This window comes from Salvelinus alpinus, chromosome 23, assembly GCF_045679555.1.
Source record: "Salvelinus alpinus chromosome 23, SLU_Salpinus.1, whole genome shotgun sequence".
NCBI classification, from domain to species: domain Eukaryota; kingdom Metazoa; phylum Chordata; class Actinopteri; order Salmoniformes; family Salmonidae; genus Salvelinus; species Salvelinus alpinus.
Genome location: NC_092108.1, coordinates 15065025 through 15076061, shown reverse-complemented (window position 1 = coordinate 15076061; position 11037 = coordinate 15065025). Strand labels below are relative to the sequence as shown.

The window sequence follows — 11037 nt, the reverse complement described above, 5'->3', positions numbered from 1 at the left end:
GTCGTAATGTAGCCATCCTCTGGCTGTGGTTCAATGTGGAGTAGTAATGTAGCCATCCTCTGGCTGTGGTTCAATGTTGTCGTAATGTAGCCATCCTCTGGTTGTGGTTCAATGTGGAGTAGTAATGTAGCCATCCTCTGGCTGTGATTCAATGTGGAGTAGTAATGTAGCCATCCTCTGGCTGTGATTCAATGTGGAGTAGTAATGTAGCCATCCTCTGGCTGTGATTCAATGTGGAGTAGTAATGTAGCCATCCTCTGGCTGTGATTCAATGTGGAGTAGTAATGTAGCCATCCTCTGGCTGTTACTACATTAACTTCTTATGGCTTGGGGCAGTATTGAGTAGCTTGGATGAATAAGGTGTTGGTGGGTGTGTTTATCTGTTCTTCCTTTGATCTCTTCTTCTAGTATATTTTGCCCGTGGGTCAAGTGCGCAGCTTTCAAGGCTTCCCATCTGGAACGTGGAGACAGAGAGACAGGGTTCCTGTTGAGTGAGGAGCACCTCGAGTCTTCCACCAGTTTCCCCTGCCACTGCATGCACACAGGAGGGGGGCGAGAAGCAGACAGGGAGAGACAGATGCCACTGCATGCACACAGGAGGGGGGCGAGAAGCAGACAGGGAGAGACAGATGCCACTGCATGCACACAGGAGGGGGGCGAGAAGCAGACAGGGAGAGACAGATGCCACTGCATGCACACAGGAGGGGGGCAAGAAGCAGACAGGGAGAGACAGATGGATGGAGAAAGACACAAAGCATAGAAGCAAGCAGAGGCAACGGAAATATGCAGAGAGAGAGGGGGAGAGAAAGAGAGAGAGAGAGAGAGAGAGAGAGAGAGAGAGAGACAGAGTCTCAAACCCAATACCCCCCTTAGCCCTCCCCCTTGTTTTTGAGTGTTCCTTTGTGGGGGAGTGTCACCCAAAAACAGAGCAACTAGTGGTAGGGAGAGATAAATAACCCTGGGGAATGGAACATCACTACATCACTTGCTCACATCAGAAGTGTTCAAAGGATAGCCTATCATGCAATTTTTTGACGACGAGGCTTGTTTTTCCACAATGCCTGTACTGGCAGCAGTAATACCTTTCCTTATATTTCTCATGCTACAAATACATACTTACCATATGAGTAACAAATGAGAACTGCAAAACAACAATGTTGTCGTAATGTAGCCATCCTCTGGCTGTGGTTCAATGTGGAGTAGTAATGTAGCCATCCTCTGCCTGTGGTTCAATGTGGAGTAGTAATGTAGCCATCCTCTGGCTGTGGTTCAATGTTGTCGTAATGTAGCCATCCTCTGGCTGTGGTTCAATGTGGAGTAGTAATGTAGCCATCCTCTGGCTGTGGTTCAATGAGGAGTAGTAATGTAGCCATCCTCTGGCTGTGGTTCAATGTGGAGTAGTAATGTAGCCATCCTCTGGCTGTGGTTCAATGAGGAGTAGTAATGTAGCCATCCTCTGGCTGTGGTTCAATGTGGAGTAGTAATGTAGCCATCCTCTGGCTGTGGTTCAATGTGGAGTAGTAATGTAGCCATCCTCTGGCTGTGGTTCAATGTGGAGTAAGTAGTAATGTAGCCATCCTCTGGCTATGGTTCAATGTGGAGTAGTAATGTAGCCATCCTCTATCTGTGGTTCAATGTGGAGTAGTAATGTAGCCATCCTCTGGCTGTGATTCAATGTGGAGTAGTAATGTAGCCATCCTCTGGCTGTGGTTCAATGTGGAGTAGTAATGTAGCCATCCTCTGGCTGTGGTTCAATGTGGAGTAAGTAGAAATGTAGGCATCCTCTAGCTATGGTTCAATGTGGAGTAGTAATGTAGCCATCCTCTGGCTGTGGTTCAATGTGGAGTAGTAATGTAGCCATCCTCTGGCTGTGGTTCAATGTGGAGTAAGTAGTAATGTAGCCATCCTCTGGCTATGGTTCAATGTGGAGTAGTAATGTAGCCATCCTCTATCTGTGGTTCAATGTGGAGTAGTAATGTAGCCATCCTCTGGCTGTGATTCAATGTGGAGTAGTAATGTAGCCATCCTCTGGCTGTGGTTCAATGTGGAGTAGTAATGTAGCCATCCTCTGGCTGTGGTTCAATGTGGAGTAAGTAGTAATGTAGCCATCCTCTGGCTGTGATTCAATGTGGAGTAGTAATGTAGCCATCCTCTGGCTGTGGTTCAATGTGGAGTAGTAATGTAGCCATCCTCTGGCTGTGGTTCAATGTGGAGTAAGTAGTAATGTAGCCATCCTCTGGCTATGGTTCAATGTGGGGTAGTAATGTAGCCATCCTCTATCTGTGGTTCAATGTGGAGTAGTAATGTAGCCATCCTCTGGCTATGGTTCAATGTGGAGTAGTAATGTAGCCATCCTCTATCTGTGGTTCAATGTGGAGTAGTAATGTAGCCATCCTCTGGCTGGTGTTCAATGTGGGGTAAGTAGTAATGTAGCCATCCTCTGGCTATGGTTCAATGTGGGGTAAGTAGTAATGTAGCCATCCTCTGGCTGGTGTTCAATGTGGGGTAGTAATGTAGCCATCCTCTGGCTATGGTTCAATGTGGGGTAAGTAGTAATGTAGCCATCCTCTGGCTATGGTTCAATGTGGGGTAAGTAGTAATGTAGCCATCCTCTGGCTGTGGTTCAATGTGGAGTAAGTAGTAATGTAGCCATCCTCTGGCTATGGTTCAATGTGGGGTAGTAATGTAGCCATCCTCTGGCTGGGGTTCAATGTGGAGTAAGTAGTAATGTAGCCATCCTCTGGCTGTGGTTCAATGTGGAGTAAGTAGTAATGTAGCCATCCTCTGGCTGTGGTTCAATGTGGAGTAAGTAGTAATGTAGCCATCCTCTGGCTGTGGTTCAATGTGGAGTAAGTAGTAATGTAGCCATCCTCTGGCTGTGGTTCAATGTGGAGTAAGTAGTAATGTAGCCATCCTCTGGCTGTGGTTCAATGTGGAGTAAGTAGTAATGTAGCCATCCTCTGGCTGTGGTTCAATGTGGAGTAAGTAGTAATGTAGCCATCCTCTGGCTGGGGTTCAATGTGGAGTAAGTAGTAATGTAGCCATCCTCTGGCTGTGGTTCAATGTGGAGTAAGTAGTAATGTAGCCATCCTCTGGCTGTGATTCAATGTGGAGTAGTAATGTAGCCATCCTCTGGCTGTGGTTCAATGTGGAGTAAGTAGTAATGTAGCCATCCTCTGGCTGGGGTTCAATGTGGAGTAAGTAGTAATGTAGCCATCCTCTGGCTGTGGTTCAATGTGGAGTAAGTAGTAATGTAGCCATCCTCTGGCTGTGGTTCAATGTGGAGTAAGTAGTAATGTAGCCATCCGCTGGCTGTGGTTCAATGTGGAGTAAGTAGTAATGTAGCCATCCTCTGGCTATGGTTCAATGTGGGGTAGTAATGTAGCCATCCTCTGGCTGTGGTTCAATGTGGAGTAAGTAGTAATGTAGCCATCCTCTGGCTGTGGTTCAATGTGGAGTAAGTAGTAATGTAGCCATCCTCTGGCTGTGGTTCAATGTGGAGTAAGTAGTAATGTAGCCATCCTCTGGCTGGTGTTCAATGTGGAGTAAGTAGTAATGTAGCCATCCTCTGGCTGTGGTTCAATGTGGAGTAAGTAGTAATGTAGCCATCCTCTGGCTGTGGTTCAATGTGGAGTAAGTAGTAATGTAGCCATCCTCTGGCTGGTGTTCAATGTGGAGTAAGTAGTAATGTAGCCATCCTCTGGCTGTGGTTCAATGTGGAGTAAGTAGTAATGTAGCCATCCTCTGGCTGGGGTTCAATGTGGAGTAAGTAGTAATGTAGCCATCCTCTGGCTGGTGTTCAATGTGGAGTAGTGCTGAAGCAGGACCTTCATTCCATAATAGCAGTTTGACATGTAACAGTCACATTTCCTTCACTCAGTCGTTTTCTACAATTTCATGGGAATTAATGATTAACCATTAGCATTGTAAAACAATTAAAACCACTGTTCAGAACAAATCATTTATACCAAACGTTTCCTATACATAGATCGGCTATGTAGCACTTCCTCCATAGAATACAGTTTTTTTATTATCCCGCACTACACATTAAGTAAGAAAAGTGTTAGCTACGTTACTTCAACTGCAATGCATGACATATATCTTTCGTCTCTAACGTTAACATTACTACATTAACTTCTTATGGCTTGGGGCAGTATTGAGTAGCTTGGATGAATAAGGTGCCCAGAGGTGGCCAGAGTAAACGGCCTGCTACTCAGTCCCAGTTGCTAATATATGCATATTATTAGTATATTTGGATAGAAAACACTCTGAAGTTTCTAAAAACTGTTTGAATGATGTCTGTGAATATAACAGAACTCATATGGCAGGCAAAAACCTGAGAAAAAATCCAACCAGGAAGTGGGAATCTGAGGTTGGTCGATTTTCAACTCATTCCCTATTGAAGATACAGTGGGATATGTGTCATGTTGCACTTCCCAAGGCTTCCACTAGATGTCAACAGTTTATAGAACCTTGTCTGATGCTTCTACTGTGAAGTGGGGCCGAATGAGAGGGGAATGAGTCAGAGGTCTGGCAGAATGCTTTGAGCTCGTGGCCCTCGTTCATGTGAGAGCGAGCTCTGTTCCATTTGCTTTTCTGAAGACAAAGGAATTCTCCGGTTGGAATATTATTGAAGATTTATGTTAAAAACATCCTAAAGATGGATTCTATACATTGTTTGACATGTTTCTACGGAGTGTAACGGAACTTTTTGACATTTCGTCTGCTCCTAGTGAACGCGCTTCGTGACTTTGGATTTGTTTACAAAACGCGCTAACAAAAGTAGCTATTTGGACATAAATGATGGACATTATCGAACAAAACAAACATTTATTGTGGAATTGGGATTCCTTGGAGTGCATTCTGATGAAGATCATCAAAGGTAAATGAATGTTTATAATGTTATTTCTGACTTCTGTTGACTGCACAATATGGCGGATATCTTTTTGTCTTGATTGGGCTCTGAGCGCCGTACTCAGATTATTGCATGGTTTGCTTTTTCCGTAATGCTTTTTTTTTTTTTTTATCTGACACAGCGGTTGCATTAAGGAGAAGTGGACCTAAAATTCCAAGTATAACACTTGTATCTTTGATCAACGTTTATTATGAGTATTTCTGGAAATTGATGTGGCTCTCTGCAAAATCACCGGATGTTTTTGGAACTACTGAACATAACGCGCCAATGTACACTGAGATTTTTTTATATAAATATGAACTTTACCGAACAAAACATATGTATTGTGTAACATGAAGTCCTTGAGTGTCATCTGATGAAGATCATCAAAGGTTAGTGATTCATTTTTTCTCTATTTATGCTTTTTATGACTCCTGTCTTCGGCTAGAAAAATGGCTCTGTTTTTCTGTGACTTGGCGGTGACCTAACATAATCATTTGTGGTGTTTTCGCTGTAAAGCCTTTTTGAAATCGGACACTGTGGTGGGATTGACAACAAGATTACCTTTAAAATGGTATAAGATACTTGTATGTTTGAGGAATTTTAATTATGAGATTTCTGTTGTTTGAATTTGGCGCCCTGCACTTTCACTGGCTGTTGTCATATCGATCCCGAAAACGGGATCTCAGCCATAAGAAGTTTTAATAAACAATGACGTGATTGACTTTGAAATATTTTTTCAGGAACAGCAAGGCAAGCTTTCAAAGTTGTACATTCAATTTGCACAAAAAAATTGCTAGCCAGCTAGATTCTTTACATCCAGTGGGTTTCACAAGATGACAGCCTGGTTTGCTGGTTTGCTCAGGAGTCCCTAAAACATTAAATAACACAAATTATAATTCATACAATGTCATACAAATATAGCAATCTAAATTGTATAGCTGGCTAGCTAATTTTAGCTAGTCAGCTGGCTTGTTAAATAGCAATTTTCATAAATTTATTTATGAATAATATATTCAAAATGGTTTGTCCATACATTAACTAATATATTCATTATATGGAAATGATCTTTCTGGACCGGGTGTCAGTTAAACTGCAGTACCGAAGCAAGACTGTAGGAACAGTGTTTCTCGACCGGAACCCAGGCCCCTTGGAGTTATGGGAACCACTTGATAGGAAGTCTGCATCTGGATTCGCTTCGTTTGGAGGGCCAACTAGAGGGCTGAAAAGGCAAGACGCCTCAGTCAAAGTTGAATCAGGACACCACTTCGACGCAATGCTGGTTAATGCAAAACGGAGGCGGAAGGCTAAGGAGAGGTATTGGGATACCTCCATTCCAATTATTTATTTCAAGTTTTATTATGTTACTTGCATTGTAATTGTATCATATTGCTTTGGTAACATCCAATTGTCCCTTCCATGCTAATAAAGCTCAATTTGAATTTAACAGAGAGAGAGTGACAGAGAGAGAGAGAGAGAGAGAGAGAGAGAGAGAGAGAGAGAGAGAGAGAGAGAGAGAGAGAGAGAGAGAGAGAGAGAGAGAGAGAGAGAGAGAGAGAGAGAGAGAGATGGGAGATGGGAGATGGGAGATGGGAGATGGGAGAAAGAGGCTGAGTCCCTTCTATTGTTCATATAGCAGTGGGCTGAGAGAGGCACGTAGCTGAAGCTTTAAAACAATTACCTTCTGGCTGAATGATGATTAGACACACAGCGTGTGAGTGGGAGCTGGAGAGGCCTACAAAAATCCCTCTGAGGAAGCAGAGGTGACGTACAGCCAGGAGAACCGGGTTTGAAACAATTGGTCACATAGGCAGGGGAACAATTGATAACCACATTCAACATCACATCATTGTGAACTCGGCTTGAGATTTAAACTTTTAGAAGACGATTTTGCTTCCAAAATATCCAAGACATTGCCTTGTCAATGCAAATTACCATGTTTTCATCCATGTTTGGTGCCAACATGGAGGTAACAGTGTTTTGCCCATCGATAGCTCCAGAACTATTGTATCTGCAGCACATTCTAACAGACAGTCTATCGTCATGGATACAAACTGGTGAGGGCCCAAAAAGGTGACCATTTTGTTTTGCACAGAAACACGAGAAAAATCTCTGTGAAGTGTAAAAAATCCCCCCCCCCCACACACACAACACTTTCCCAGCTCCCAGCTCCCAGCTGCCCAACTCCCCAGCCCCCAGCTCCCAGCTCCCCAGCTGCCCAACTCCTCAGCCCCCAGCTCCCCAGCTCCAGCTCCCCAGCTCCCCAGCTCCCAGCTGCCCAACTCCCCAGCCCCCAGCCCCCCAGCTCCCCAGCTCCCCAGCACCCCAGCTCCCCAGCCCCCAGCTCCCAGCTCCCCAGCTCCCCCTCTCCCCAGCACCCCAGCTCCCCAGCTCCCAGCTCCCCAGCTCCCCCTCTCCCCAGCTCCCCAGCACCCCAGCACCCCAGCACCCCAGCTCCCCAGCTCCCCCTCTTCCCAGCTCCCCCTCTCCCTAGCTCCCCAGCACCCCAGCTCCCCAGCACCCCAGCTCCCCAGCTCCCCCTCTCCCCAGCTCCCCAGCACCCCAGCTCCCCAGCACCCCAGCACCCCAGCACCCCAGCTCCCCAGCTCCCCCTCTTCCCAGCTCCCCCTCTCCCCAGCTCCCCAGCACCCCAGCACCCCAGCTCCCCAGCTCCCCCTCTTCCCAGCTCCCCCTCTCCCCAGCTCCCCAGCACCCCAGCACCCCAGCTCCCCAGCTCCCCCTCTTCCCAGCTCCCCCTCTCCCCAGCTCCCCAGCACCCCAGCTCCCCAGCTCCCCCTCTCCCCAGCTCCCCAGCACCCCAGCTCCCCAGCTCCCCCTCTCCCCAGCTCCCCAGCACCCCAGCTCCCCCTCTCCCCAGCTCCCCAGCTCCCCAGCTCCCCAGGACCCCAGCACCCCAGCTCCCCAGCACCCCAGCTCCCCAGCTCCCCAGCACCCCAGCTCCCCAGCACCCCAGCTCCCCAGCTCCCCAGCTCCCCAGCCCCCAGCCCCCAGCTCCCCAGCTGCCCAACTCCTCAGCCCCCAGCTCCCCAGCTCCAGCTCCCCAGCTCCCCAGCTCCCAGCTGCCCAACTCCCCAGCCCCCAGCCCCCCAGCTCCCCAGCTCCCCCGCACCCCAGCTCCCCAGCTCCCCAGCTCCCCCTCTCCCCAGCTCCCCAGCACCCCAGCACCCCAGCTCCCCAGCTCCCCCTCTTCCCAGCTCCCCCTCTCCCTAGCTCCCCAGCACCCCAGCTCCCCAGCTCCCCCTCTCCCCAGCTCCCCAGCACCCCAGCACCCCAGCACCCCAGCTCCCCAGCTCCCCCTCTTCCCAGCTCCCCCTCACCCCAGCTCCCCAGCACCCCAGCACCCCAGCTCCCCAGCTCCCCCTCTTCCCAGCTCCCCCTCTCCCCAGCTCCCCAGCACCCCAGCTCCCCAGCTCCCCCTCTTCACAGCTCCCCCTCTCCCCAGCTCCCCAGCACCCCAGCTCCCCAGCTCCCCCTCTCCCCAGCTCCCCAGCACCCCAGCTCCCCAGCTCCCCCTCTCCCCAGCTCCCCAGCACCCCAGCTCCCCAGCTCCCCCTCTCCCCAGCTCCCCAGCACCCCAGCTCCCCAGCTCCCCAGAACCCCAGCACCCCAGCTCCCCCTCTTCCCAGCACCCCAGCACCCCAGCTCCCCAGCACCCCAGCTCCCCAGCACCCCAGCACCCCAGCACCCCAGCACCCCAGCACCCCAGCTCCCCCTCTCCCCAGCACCCCAGCACCCCAGCTCCCCCTCTCCCCAGCACCCCAGCTCCCCAGCACCCCAGCTCCCCAGCACCCCAGCTCCCCAGCACCCCAGCTCACCAGCACCCCAGCACCCCAGCTCCCCAGCTCCCCAGCACCCCAGCTCCCCAGCTCCCCAGCACCCCAGCTCCCCAGCACCCCAGCTCCCCAGCTCCCCAGCTCCCCAGCACCCCAGCTCCCCAGCACCCCAGCTCCCCAGCTCGCCTGGTGAATTAGCATATATTTTAAAACTGATGGGGATGTGCAGAAAAAGCGGACGGAGAGAAGCAGCTGAGTAGCGGCTGGTAGGGGATGCGGCCGGCTGCTCACAGCTGTCACACGTGATATTGGATGAAGCACTCATTCATTACATCTGACATCACGATATGTACTCTATTTGATATCCCCCCCTTTATTTTGAGAACAAAACAGCGAATATTGCAGAAAAGCCAAAAGTTTGCATCCCTCTATCATATTCTGTCTGTGGTATTGTATCTATTCTATCATACTCCCTCTGTGGCCATAGCTCTCAGAGAGAGAAAGAAATTAGGGCCATTGGCATCAGTATTGTGTTCTACCTCTGTGCTTTCACAAAGAACGGATGTGAAAAGCTGCAATTATCTACAATCAGCCGTCTGTCAGGGATCCACTAAAAGGCTCCTCAACAACCCTGCTGCACACACAAACAGCCAGACAAAAAAAAAAAAAAGAGACAGACAGAGAGAGAGAGACAGACAGACAGACAGACAGACAGACAGACAGACAGACAGACAGACAGACAGACAGACAGACAGACAGACAGACAGAGAGAGAGAGAGAGAGAGAGAGAGAGAGAGAGAGAGAGAGAGAGAGAGAGAGAGAGAGAGAGAGAGAGAGAGAGAGAGAGAGAGAGAGAGAGAGAGAGACAGACAGACAGACAGACAGACAGACAGACAGACAGACAGACAGACAGACAGACAGACAGACAGACAGACAGACAGACAGACAGACAGACAGACAGACAGACAGACAGACAGACAGACAGACAGACAGACAGACAGACAGACAGACAGACAGACAGACAGACAGACAGAGAAGGAGGAAAGTCAAGGAGGAAAGTCAAGGAGAAAATAAATCATAGAGCGTTAAAAGTGAAATGAGAAAGAGAAGAAGAAGATGGAGGGAGAGCTGCTAGAACAAGACAGGGAGTATGAGAGAGTGAGACAGATATAGAGAGAGAGAGGGACGGCGAGAGAGAGAGGAAGAGAGTGTCAGAGTCAGAGACAGCAACCCTGTGAAATATCTCCATTCTAATGAGATCACAAATTAGGCCGCCAACGAGCTGAACACTGAAACAGGCTAACGTGTGATCATCAGACTGGCTCATACTAAAAAGCTCATATCTCCCTTCAAAAGCTCATATCTACTTCCAAAAAGCCCACAACTCAACCAAAAAAGCTGTTATCTGCAGAAGTTGGCCATTTCACCCACCCACTCTCAACACCCAGACTGCTATCTCAAAACAGAGAGGGGGAGAGTCAGAATACGTGACTGGCCCTTTGAGGTTGTTTTGAGGAAAGTGGACAAAATGGGGAAAGGAGAATTAGAGAAAGGATTAATGGGTGAGAGCAATCATTATTTGATAGATAGTGGTTGAGGTGGAATAGCCAGAGTGGGCCTTGAACCAGTGACCTTGCAGATACAAGTCAAGTGCAGTAAATCCTGTATCATTAAGTTTCAGACCTTATGCTGTGCGGTGCTGTGGGGTTATAAAGGGTGGATACGACTGTAACGAAACTGTCAGAGTAACTCTACAGGAGTCAGCTGTACCGGAGACTGAAAACACACCTTCAACACACCTTTAACTCACGTTCTCTTTGATACAGTTGCCAATGAGCCAGTCGCCATAAAATCGCTAAGAGATAGAGAGAAACCTAAGCCGTGAAATTAGGAGAGAGAGTGCATACTGTATGTGTTTGTGATTGTGTATAATTGCAACAAAAAAAAATGGTGGAGGGATAACACACTGTTAGTTTAGCGGTACCCACAGTTTTTTTCTAAGTTAGGGAGGAATAGGATACCCCCAACCGACAGCATGAGGTCCACCCCATTAACCCCCAACCAGCAGCATGAGGTCCCCCCCATTAACCCCCAACCAGCAGCATGAGGTCCACCCCATTAACCCCCAACCAGCAGCATGAGGTCCCCCCCATTAACCCCCAACCGACAGCATGAGGTCCACCCCATTAACCCCCAACCAGCAGCATGAGGTCCCCCCCATTAACCCCCAACCAGCAGCATGAGGTCCACCCCATTAACCCCCAACCAGCAGCATGAGGTCCCCCCCATTAACCCCCAACCGACAGCATGAGGTCCACCCCATTAACCCCCAACCAGCAGCATGAGGTC

At 49.1% G+C, this 11037-nt stretch overlaps 1 protein-coding gene across 1 annotated transcript; it reads left to right on the top strand.

The window, feature by feature from the left end:
* The first annotated feature begins 6857 nt into the window (after nt 1-6857).
* LOC139551394 (proteoglycan 4-like) lies at nt 6858-8886 on the top strand. The gene is made up of 3 exons (XM_071362876.1): nt 6858-6863; nt 7087-8308; nt 8438-8886. The coding sequence occupies exons 1-3, from the start codon at nt 6858-6860 to the stop codon at nt 8884-8886; spliced, it is 1677 nt and encodes a 558-aa protein (XP_071218977.1).
* The last annotated feature ends 2151 nt before the right edge of the window (nt 8887-11037 follow it).